Here is a 12,354-nt window from a genome sequence, read left to right on the forward strand (position 1 = left end):
ACGCACAACCCACATCTTCTCTGGGTTGATCAGTCCTACCTTCATGACGATGAAGAGGACCAGGGTGACGAAGACGTTGACCTGCGGGTGTTGCCAGGCTTCAGAGTGTCCGATGTAGTCGAACTCCTCGGCGATGCCCTGTTTGGCCCACGTCCGGTTGTCCAGCAGCGTCACCAGAGACTCCTTCTGGGTCAGCTGAAGGCCACAGGAAGGGACATCGTCAACATATGCAAACATGGGAAGAAGGGGGGGGGGGGGGAGGGGCTGATTTGAAAGATTTACTTTCTTTTTCCTATTTTAGCTATTTTAGCTAAAGGGTAACGCCACCGAAATGAAGAATTCCAATAGCTGCTCTCTCTCAAAGCCAGAAACCAAAAGAAGGAGGTCAGAGTATGAAGTCTGGAGCTGCTCCACAGACAGTGAGTGGGCGGAAGTTGGAAGAGATTCATTCATGTTTAATACTATTTTTGGACCATAGGAATAACTAGTGAATATATATGAACATACAGTATGAATATTTGTTCCCTTCTTCACTTACAGATTCAGGTTGATGTACTTTCTGTGGCCTTATATTTGAACATTTCTGTCAGCTGATCTTTGTTATGGAATACTGTATTAAAAACATGCATTACATCCGACTCACGGCCCACCATCCCTTCAAACTCCTCTATAAGTACTGTATGTTCAGCAAGGTGCTCCAAACTGAGCCAGAAACTTGTACTTAATATGTGCTAATCTCTGTTCCTGTTGATGTGAATTCATTTCACTCCGACATGTGACTTGATGTAGGATGTTCAGCCCCTTTAAACTGCAACAAAACCCTCCGTGCTTCCGACTCAAGATGCAAATGTAATGTATGTATATGGAAATAAGAATCCTTCAAATACACTTCAAGAAGACGACGGGCTTAAAGTGCCCTGAAAGACGTCACTGAGGATGTTAGATAGCAGGCGGGGAGGCGTGAAAGCCGGGGACGGCTGTCGCCCGCTGTCACAGCGCTGACGGCTGAAGGGTCTGAGAGCGAGACGCCGAGATTTAAGACACTGAATCTGGAGTGTTTTAAGAGGAGTGGGTCAGTGTGGGCCGCAGCCTGACTCACCCTCTCATTTAGAAGCAACGCTGACACATGGTAGGTGTGTGTGTGTGAGTGTGTGTGTGTGTGTGTGTGGCTGCTCAGGATATGTCTTTGATAATTCTGATAATTAGACAGAAGAAGGGGGTGGAATTGGAGAGAGAAACACACACACACACACACACACACACACACACCTGTGTCATGAACATTAAAAACAGCCTCACACCGACGTGAACGTTAATCAGGCCGTTATGAAACAACATAATGATCTTAAACACGTCGATGACACAACTGCTCTGTGGAGCTAAGAAAGGACCCAAAACAGCATGCAGTGAATATAGAAATATAGTGAATATAGAAATATGGTGAATATAGAAATATAGTGGATATAGAAATATAGTGAATATAGAAATATAGTGAATATAGAGATATAGTGAATATAGAGATATAGTGAATATAGAGATATAGTGAATATAGAAATATAGTGAATATAGAGATATAGTGAATACAGAAATATAGTGAATATAGAGATATAGTGAATATAGAAATATAGTGAATATAGAGATATAGTGAATATAGAAATATAGTGAATATAGAGATATAGTGAATACAGAAATATAGTGAATATAGAGATATAGTGAATATAGAGATATAGTGAATATAGAAATATAGTGAATATAGAAATATAGTGAATATAGAGGTATAGTGAATATAGAAATATAGTGAATATAGAAATATAGTGAATATAGAAATATAGTGAATATAGAAATATAGTGAATATAGAGATATAGTGAATATAGAGATATAGTGAATATAGAAATATAGTGAATATAGAGATATAGTGAATACAGAAATATAGTGAATATAGAGATATAGTGAATACAGAAATATAGTGAATATAGAGATATAGTGAATATAGAGATATAGTGAATATAGAAATATAGTGAATATAGAAATATAGTGAATATAGAGATATAGTGAATATAGAGATATAGTGAATATAGAAATATAGTGAATATAGAGATATAGTGAATATAGAAATATAGTGAATATAGAGATATAGTGAATACAGAAATATAGTGAATATAGAGATATAGTGAATATAGAGATATAGTGAATATAGAAATATAGTGAATATAGAAATATAGTGAATATAGAGATATAGTGAATATAGAAATATAGTGAATATAGAAATATAGTGAATATAGAGATATAGTGAATATAGAGATATAGTGAATATAGAAATATAGTGAATATAGAAATATAGTGAATATAGTGAATATAGAAATATAGTGAATATAGAGATATAGTGAATATAGTGAATATAGAAATATAGTGAATATAGAAATATAGTGAATATAGAAATATAGTGAATATAGAAATATAGTGAATATAGAAATATAGTGAATATAGAGATATAGTGAATATAGAAATATAGTGAATATAGAAATATAGTGAATATAGAAATATAGTGAATATAGAAATATAGTGAATATAGTGAATATAGAAATATAGTGAATATAGTGAATATAGAAATATAGTGAATATAGAAATATAGTGAATATAGTGAATATAGAAATATAGTGAATATAGAAATATAGTGAATATAGTGAATATAGAAATATAGTGAATATAGAAATATAGTGAATATAGAAATATAGTGAATATAGTGAATATAGAAATATAGTGAATATAGAAATATAGTGAATATAGTGAATATAGAAATATAGTGAATATAGAGATATAGTGAATATAGAAATATAGTGAATATAGAAATATAGTGAATATAGTGAATATAGAGATATAGTGAATATAGAGATATAGTGAATATAGAAATATAGTGAATATAGAAATATAGTGAATATAGAGATATAGTGAATATAGAAATGCTTAGAGGTGCTCAGTGAAAACACACCAAGTTAAGTTCAGATGTGAGACACTGTGATCGGCTGCAGGCTAGATACATTAGGTCTACAGGCTCACTTCCACATTTTGGATTTGCCGTTTAAAAAAAAATGAAGCTTTGTGCTGAGTGTGCAGAACCTACCTTTCCAGCCATGAACTGTCCAAAGCCAGGTGGGAATGTTAGTGTGGAGACAAGCAAGGTGACCAGCGCTGGATACAGCAGACGCCTGAGAGACGGAAAGAACAAGAAATCAAACCGTAGCTTACGCATTAGTAGCTGTAGTTAATGTGGTGGGGTAACAAAAAGTACCTCAAAACCAAACTATACTTAAAGTCACTGAACGGTTACTTTCCACTTTCTACTGGTTCCACTCACTTTTTCATGAGGAATCTGTTGATGGCCTTCTGTTTCCTGATGAACTGGACAATCAGTCGGTTCAGGTAGACAAACAAAGCCCCACCGAAACCACTGGCAATACTGCAGAGGACACACACACACACACACACACACACACACACACACACACACAAGGTCAATAATAATAAACGAGTACAGGCTTAAAGCATCAGTGACATCATTTCTCTCTCTAACCCCGTCCACAGGTCGCCCCCGGTGTATTCAGCCACAATACAAACTACGTGAACGTGATGGAGTCTCCACACCGGAGGCGGACGTCACTGATCATGTTTACAGCAGATACAATATCCACCGTAGTGTACGAGACGTGGAAGGAAATGTGAAAGGAAGGGAGGAAAGTCTCAATAAAGGTGTGGGAGGGATACGCTCGGGATGCAGGAGATGAAACAACATAAAGGAGAAGCAACTAGAGACGGAAAATGAGAGAGCGAGAGAGAGAACATACAGCCAGACGGGGATGTGTGGGGGAGTCAAAGCCGAGGAAGAGGTTTACATAAGCCTGCATTTAGGAGCCCAGTAGGAGTCCTCTTTGTGACAGTAAGAGGGGAGGAAGAGGAGCGAGGGAGGGAGAGAAAGAATAGACTCAGACAACCTAATGCTTATAAATTTATCTTCCTGCATTATTAATCCCCTCAAATACATTATGAACAGGACGATGAGGGGAGTCTGTGTCTTTATTTTCTCAAGTCAACGGATTCAAGGATCATTTGTTGTCATTGTGACACGACAACACATGACAAACTCCACAGCAGCAGCAGCACAGTCCTGCAGCGCATCCTTTGGATTTGTCATCATCAGGAATGTAAACAGCAGACAGTTCTCTGGTCAGACAATATGGCCGACTTCTTCACATTAAAAACACAACATTGTGTTACAACTGTGACTGTGTTTGAGCTCCAAGCACCACGATGTGAACAGAGTCCTCCTGTCACAATGCTGCACTGATCGAGGATGGATGTAAACACGTTAGGAAGGATTTAGGAGGAAGGAAAGCCGTTCAACATGTCCGACCCGGAGGACACACGTGGTGGATTCACACTGCGTACTACACTGAATGTTTGTTTACAAGAAAACTCAACGGCACCTTTAAGTTCATCGCTTTCTTTCAACCTGGAATCAATATTTTTAGACGACAATCAGAACATTGAGGCCATGAGTTACTCTGAGAGGTGAAGAGAAATCTATCCAAGAAAATATCTTTTACCTGACTCACAGCAAACAATAAGCACTTAGAGGAACGTTTAATTACTTCATAATAACAACGATAGTGATCAAGATGCATTATTACACTGCTTTGATAAAAGATTCAGACTTTGTATGGATGCAGTTTAGATCTTCGCTCACAGCGAGAGGACTCTCTGTTTCTGTGATTTCTATAAGAAGCCATGTAATAATCAGGATAATGTACAGCGAGCTGCTCATTACTGCACAATGAACCTGCTCACCCTGTTATAATGTAGGACAGCTGTGGGAATCATAACGCACCGATTCTTCCAAAGAAAACATTATAAAATGCTTTATTATGTTTAATGATTATGGATATTTATGGACAGTATACCTATAATCAAACAATCCTAGAAGCAGATTATAATGCATTATATATATATATATATATATATATATATATATATATATATATATATATATATATATATATCTTTATAATTTACTCCACTAGCATTATAGACCTGTGCGTCGTAGAAAGAGTTCCCCTCACGTCTAACAGGAAGTAGAATAGCGAGCCCTGGGCAGCATGAAGCACAGAACGAACTCTCTCTGGCCTAGTTTCCTGAGACACTGACCGACTTTCCTCGCTTGACAGCCACGGGCGGGGGGGGGGGGGGGGGGGGGGTGGAAACCACACGGATGCCCCGGCACACACACACACACACACACACACACACACACACACACTATACCACGGTGTAAGACTCGGGGCTCAGCACTCTGCTGCCTTCTCTGGAGGCAGCGTTAAGTGTGCTGTACGTGCAAGTCACTGATGCAGCAGTGGCTGTTAACACCCTCTGGACAAATGAAACACACACACACACACACAGACACACACGCACACACACACACACACACACGCACACACACACGTGCTTTCATGTGAGAGAGGGTCCACCAGCTTACTTTCTAGGAGCCCCCCCCCCCCCCCCCAGCTTACTGTCAGGCTCGGTGCTGCGTCGGGATGAAAGCAGACGTCCCTGGGCGCGTTAGCAACTGTCGCCGGCTGAATTATCCATGTCGGCTGCCCTGAGGCGACGCCTTCACAGGCTAAACGGTGAGCACAGCTCCTGAATAACACCTGAACGTATGTGCGGTGGATACCGGGAAACAAGAACACTCCATTTGAACTTTCTAATGACGGGTTATTTATGAAGGGCTCATCTATTAAAAACGATTGAGAGTTTGGAACTGATGCCTCACTTTCATTTTCTGTATTTCTGTTTTGAAACTAATATTCCCAAAACCATATGTGGGTTTACATGGTCATAGTCAGAGTTCTCCTGAACAGGGTTACACGGATCATTTCAGCAAACCTTTTATGTATTTAATAGATCAGAGTTTAACGTGCTGTGAAACTCATCTCTCCCATTAGAACTTCCTTGTTGACATCACACAACCAGACTCATTTAATAGAAGATGTGTAATAACTGATGGCTGTAATGTGAGTCGAGACTCACCCAATGACGGCGAAGGCGGGAAGCTCCTGGAGGTCAAAGGGGAAGTCGAGTCGGAAGCGTGTTTTAAAAAGGGCCGTGATGGTCTCTGGGGAAAGATGACGAGAAGCTGCCGTTAGGAAAGAGAACAGGCTGCTGACACAACAATCCCCCCAAATCACAACAACACACGGTCTGTACAAGTGCTGCAGGACAAAATAATGGAGGCTAACAAGGTGCTGACTCAACTCCAGACCACAGACCTGTAAACACAGAGCTGGAGGAAGCGTCAGAGAGTTGAGCTAACGAGGCCAATCCTGAGGAAGCCATTTGATTGGCTGAGAGTTTGAACAGCTGTAGTGCTACCTTCCTCCCTTATATCCTCATTCCACTGGCTGCCTGTATAACAGTTTTGTTAATTAGTTAGCTTTGTCGCTTTGAAGCCTCGAGTTCAGCGTTTTCAACGACCTGTCAATCACAGTAAGCCCCGCCCTGAAGCACGCCCTGCTTTATGGTCCGTTTGACTCTAAATGGAGCATCATTCACTATTTACTTTCTTCATTAAGGTGTGCGAGTTCCACCCAAACCTCGGCAGTCTGAGAGAGCTTGATTGTTGTGAGTTGTAACGGTATTTGAAATCTTTCCTCCACTTTACCTTCGTCTCTGTTCCACACAGCCAGCACTCTGAAGATGAAGGCACTGAAGGTAGCAGCAAAGAAACCTCTCCAGTAGTTTCTCACCGCAAAGAACGTGGATGTTACTTCAATACTGAACAACACACCTGGAACACACACACACACACACATACGGCATACCAATCTAACGTTATCCATAAAGTACACACAAAAGCCCGGGTCACACATGTAACACGACACATAAATATAGTGAGAACGCTGTTGTTGCCTAAGAAGTAGAAGGTTTATTTAAATAACATTTCAAATATGAAAACGCAGGATCTTAAATAAATGAAATTGACATTTCTGGAGGGTCAGATTCGTGGTACGGACCCCGAGAGACAAGTGAGAAATAAAACATTCTGATAATTCAAGTCTGACCTTCATTATTTTGCCTCCTGTGTTTATAACTTAAGAGCGGATGAAGAATAAAGGTTGAGCCAGAATAATCTTATTCAAAATACAAATAATTCACAAAAGGTGAATAAAAGAACTTAAAATGATTATTTTGTTCATCTTGTTCTTAAGTCATAAACAAAGGAGAGAACACTATTTAGATCAAACTACATCAAACTACAACCCACTCAGGGCTTCCATAAACCTGCCCGGCAGCACCAGACATGCCTCCAGACTCCCGAGCTGTAAAATAACCGAGAAAGCAAAAGGCGGAAAAAAAATGTGTTTGCCTATAAATAAATAAATCACTCACACAAACGTGTGCTGAGAGATCGGCACTAGTTTGTACTGAGGCCCGGGACGGTATTAGATGTGCAGACGGAGATATTGCCTCCACGATAACACCCCCCACTGAGCGACATAAAGCTCAGTCTGTGTTATTGTATGTCACAGGACGTACAGTTGATGTTATGTACCAGAGATACAAACTCACCTCCGATGGGAGCTGCAAAGCAGCAGCCCACTCCCACAGCGCAGGCCGCCGCCAGCATCTCGATGTTTCTCGACTCGTTCTGAAACAAACGGAAGAAACACGGACGTACGGTCACATTTCAGCCTGTGAGCCGTTCACCAACACATAACACCGACTCGCACTCTGCGGTTGTTTAAAGTGCAACACATTGGCGCGCTTATGTCTAACGTATACATCATATATATATATATATATATATATATGCTATCCTATGTTTACATCTTCTGGTTGTTTTTTGTATTTATATTCAATTGTATTCTTCATATGGTGAGTTCTATAGACGTATATTTCTAGCGTTCCAGTGCAATGTGTGGATAACCTGCTGCTGTAACACAATCATTTATAAAATGAGGATGAATAAAGAGCATTCATCCATTCATCCATCTCAGCTACGAGCTGGAATAACAAATAAATATGTAGACTCGTATGAAAACTTAAATATAATACGTTGAACAATACACACAATCTCTTTAAATTACAGACAAGTTCAGAGCGAAGCAACTTGATCACAGTCACAGAGCTGATGGAGCAAAAACGTTAAAAAAAAGAAAAATGACAAAATAAATATACGCTTCATGCTTTACAATGTCTCCAACTGCACAGTTCAAACCAAGAGCATCCACACCTCTCAAACAATGAGGCTCCCATCCCAGTGGAACACGCAGGAAGAAATAAAGGACTGCAGAGGACCACGGTGCATCCTGGGAAATTGAGTTCTTTCTTAGAGGGGGAAAACCTGATCTTACCTTACCTTCATTCCTACGAGACTGGCTTCCTTCAAGCAGCACGGCAGGGATAAAGAGGGGTGTGTGTGTGTGTGTGTGTGTGTGTGTGTGTGTGTGTGTTTCCCCTTTGGCTCTACACTCTGTGGATTACTCTGGTCTTAACTTACAGTGTGGAGCTCTTGATAAGCATGCAGCTTACACACACACACACACACACACACACACACACACACACACACACACACACACACACACACACATAAAGAGGCGGTCTATGGACATAGCAAATCTGGCTGACACTGCAAAACATGTTGGGAGCGAATGTAAAATAAAAGTGACAGCAGGCTGGAATATTTCCACTTCTTCCACGTTTGAGTCACTTTTCTTTTTTCACAATTCCAAACGCATGTGCAGCCAAACATGAAGCCGCATGCAGGAACATTTCAAGAGCATCGGATTCAGCAAACGTCCTGAAACCGTGAACTGGTTGTGGATTCCTTCTTTCTACTCGGTGAACTCGGATGTGAGCTTGATGAGATTTGATCGTCGGCCTTCGGCTGGAAGGATCCGAATACAGAAGCTTTGTGAGGCTTCACCAGAGGGAACGTCTCATTCAGTCAAATATCAGCCAAAAGTACAAAGAGATGATTTAACATTTAAAGAAGCTTGAAGCTCTGATGTCTCAAGCAAAGCTAATAAGAAAAACTCTTGATTTGAGTTTTATTTAAATACGAGCGAATCGGTTCTGTGACTGTAAACGTTTGTACGACATTGTTAAATTCCACAGGCTTCATTTTAAATTCTAGAGAAGATCCCAACAGGTTTCCACCGGCTGTGTCGGGATGGATTTTGGTGAAATGTGTCATTTTTAAAAAGCGGATAAAAACTCTGGTCTGGACACATGGAGACGAGAACAAATATGAAGCTTTGGTTCAACTTGTTCTGCAGCGTGAAACAATTTGACAAGACCGAGCCAGAGGAGGGAGATGGGACATTGACTGTGGGGCATGCTGGGTAATGGAGTGATTGAATTACCTTAATACCTACAAGACTGGGCTCCTTCAGGAAGCGAGGGAGTAACAGACAGAGTTCAGCTGCTACCAAACAAATACTTCTTCTTTTTACTGCCAATACTGTCTTTGAGAGATCGAACAAATATCAATCTGATTATATTATATTTTATACAATTTAATCACCAAAGTGAAAACACTTTTCATAGAGCTGATCTAAAGCATTGTTCTGATCCCACGTGTGTTGGAGGACTCCTCGGTCTGTTTTTAGTGAAGTTCAACAAGCTGTTGAAAGCACGGACGCTGAAACAAAGAGCTGCTGTTCAAACAGCCCACAGGACACATCAGCATACGCACTTCAACCTCTGCTGCAGAGGAACACTTCCACTCTCAGCATTAATTTGCAATAGAATGCAGCACACCACTGGAGGGGGGGGGAGACAATGTGGATCATGATGATTAGAGGAGATGAAAAGGTGGATTGGCAGTGAAAGAAAATGGAGGAGATGGTGGGACAGAATGATGCTACAAAATGCTACTTTGTGTTTGTTTGATCTCCTGATATTTTGCTCATCTTCGTAACAAAACATACGATTCTATTAAACATCGTGTTCTGCATCTGCTGGTTCATACATCTTCTTCTTCTTCTGCTCTTTTTATGTTGAAATGTGCTCATTCCAAAGACTAACCCCCGACAGATGATAACTCAGGTCCGTTTAAATGATCAACAGCCTCTGTGTGACGGACCGCCACAGATCGAGCTGGAAATACAGACGAGCTGAGTGTCATCACCCGACACCACGGCTGGACCTCATCAATGCACTTATGGCTGAAAGGGAACAAATCCCTGCAGAAGAGTGCAGAAGAGTGGAGGCTCTCGTAGCTGCACATTAATGCCCGTTTGGTTGGATGTTCACCGATCACATGTAGGCTGAATGTGCAGGCGTCCACTCATTTCTATCAGAACGTGTTTTAGACTGTTTCACTCTCATGCAGCTGATCTACAGAACAGTCTGGTCCCGTGGAGCGAGGACATGCTGCGGATGCAACGCGGAGACTTCAAACCCTCCACCTCTTCCCAACATTTCATCCCTCGAGAGAGAGTCGCTCACGTCTTCAAGAGAAGAGAAGAAGAAGAGAGAGACTTTCTCTCTCTGCCTCCCCTTTCACAGCTCCCGGGCTCCGATCCCAACGGACAGAGGAGACGGAGAGGAAGGAACAGAAGGAGGAGAAGAGAAGGAGGAGAAGAAGAGGAGGAGAAGAGAAGGAGAAGGAGACGACGGAGAAGAAAATCGCTGTATTTTCTTTTTTCCACTTCTGCATCTTTTCCTCCCTGAAGCTCTAAAATGCTGAGAATTAACATACTGGAAACATATCGACTTACAAGAGATGAAATAAGTGAAGAGAACATAAACATGTGCACAGCTAATGTTAGCGGAACAATTATAACTGAGAAACAGAAGCCTTTAGTCAGGTGATGAAGCTCGTGTCTGATAATCTTTCTGATCTGAAGAAGAAATATAGAAGCATCAGTCCTGAACTCCTCACTTTACACTCGTCTTCCTCCTCAGTTATTCTCTCTGTTCCTCCTCCTCCTCCTCCTCCTCCTGCTGTCATCATCATCTCTTTCTCTCTCCTTCAAACACTCGGGACCTCTCGACCTCACTCCTCTTCATCAAACCACTCAGCTGCTTTCCAGATACATTTGTGATGATCAGGGAATTGATGCAAAAACCACTTGAGCCGAATTAAAGAGGCAACTTTGATCAAATGATTGCCCTGTAAGCTTATAATGAGTTTGACCAGTTTCCTTTATACATGTTTACCACAAAGAGCAGTGCACTTACAGTTACACACCTTCTACTCTACTATACACGACACTTTAACAACATACATATTTTAGATGGACTCTAAAATGTACTTTTAAATGTTTGTTTATCATATTTTATGTACATTTTCATATTTTCAAGTCAAACTCCTCGTCTGTGTAACGTGCCGTCACGTCTTTGACTGAATCTTGTTACGTGATTCAGTATCTCAACTCGTGTCCGTTACGCTCGTTGCTCTGAGCGCACGGTAACAACTGAAGGAGACTCATTTCTATCGACTCGGATCATAACGCGGACTCTTAAAGCACCACACGGTGTAGAAGACGAGGAGATGAGGAACACATGGCACTGAAAAAAGTTTCCTATACGGCGAACGAAGAGCACAGCGTATATGGAACAAACATGAAGAATAGATAACCTAATGTAAAGTTTACCCGTTAAAACACAGATTAGAGTCATTGAGCAGGACAGAAAATGTTTTGAGGCAGAGCACTGACAATAAAAAACAATTAAAAAAGAAGACTCACCTCATAAATTCCTCCAAACAGAGACATGAACTTGCTGAGGAGAGCAGCACACAGACTGGCGATGTGAACGAACGGACCCTGACAAGACGAAGAGACAACAAGTCGACATGTCACAAGGTAAGAAGTGGTCTGTTTGTTATGTGTCACACAAGACCAGCACAGAACTTTCAGAACACACCAACGAACACCAAGACCGCAGCCGATGTTAACATTCAGGGGACGAAGTTCAGAGAGGAACCAACAGGATTAAAGGGGAGAGCATCACATCGTGCTCCCGCGAGAGGAAGAGCGAGGCTGAATCCAAACCAAAAGGGCCTGGTGTGTGCGTGTGCGTGTGTGTGTGTGTGTGTGTGTGTGTGTGTGTGTGTGTGTGTGTGTGTGTGTGTGTGTGAAGGCTTATTTTCCTCTCAGTATGTCTTCAGGCTAGGCAGTCTTTGGGGGGATGCCATACTTACCTGGAAATGTGTTTTTTTGCTAAAAAAGAAAACACTGAGAAACTGTGATGTGCACTACATTATGCACAAACACACACACACACAAGACAAACAACATCTGCATAGCGAGGCTGGAGCTCCTTAAATCTCCAGAAAAAAAGAGTAT

General features: G+C 41.2%; 1 protein-coding gene across 1 annotated transcript in view; it reads right to left on the bottom strand.

Annotated features, from left to right (window-relative positions):
- LOC306701586 (chloride channel protein 2-like) overlaps positions 1 to 12,354 on the bottom strand; it is a gene marked incomplete at both ends in the record, with an annotated part of 111,943 nt that overhangs the window by 39,649 nt on the left and 59,940 nt on the right. Inside the window, 8 exons of the mRNA XM_079166942.1 lie at positions 40 to 195; positions 3,123 to 3,207; positions 3,357 to 3,458; positions 6,086 to 6,170; positions 6,717 to 6,842; positions 7,625 to 7,703; positions 9,424 to 9,447; positions 11,755 to 11,832. Of these exons, the coding sequence (XP_079023068.1) occupies positions 40 to 195; positions 3,123 to 3,207; positions 3,357 to 3,458; positions 6,086 to 6,170; positions 6,717 to 6,842; positions 7,625 to 7,703; positions 9,424 to 9,447; positions 11,755 to 11,832 (735 nt within the window). The remainder of the gene's footprint in view (positions 1 to 39; positions 196 to 3,122; positions 3,208 to 3,356; positions 3,459 to 6,085; positions 6,171 to 6,716; positions 6,843 to 7,624; positions 7,704 to 9,423; positions 9,448 to 11,754; positions 11,833 to 12,354) is intronic.

The sequence above is a fragment of the Pholis gunnellus genome, assembly GCF_910591455.1.
Source record: "Pholis gunnellus genome assembly, chromosome: 9".
Classification (NCBI taxonomy): domain Eukaryota; kingdom Metazoa; phylum Chordata; class Actinopteri; order Perciformes; family Pholidae; genus Pholis; species Pholis gunnellus.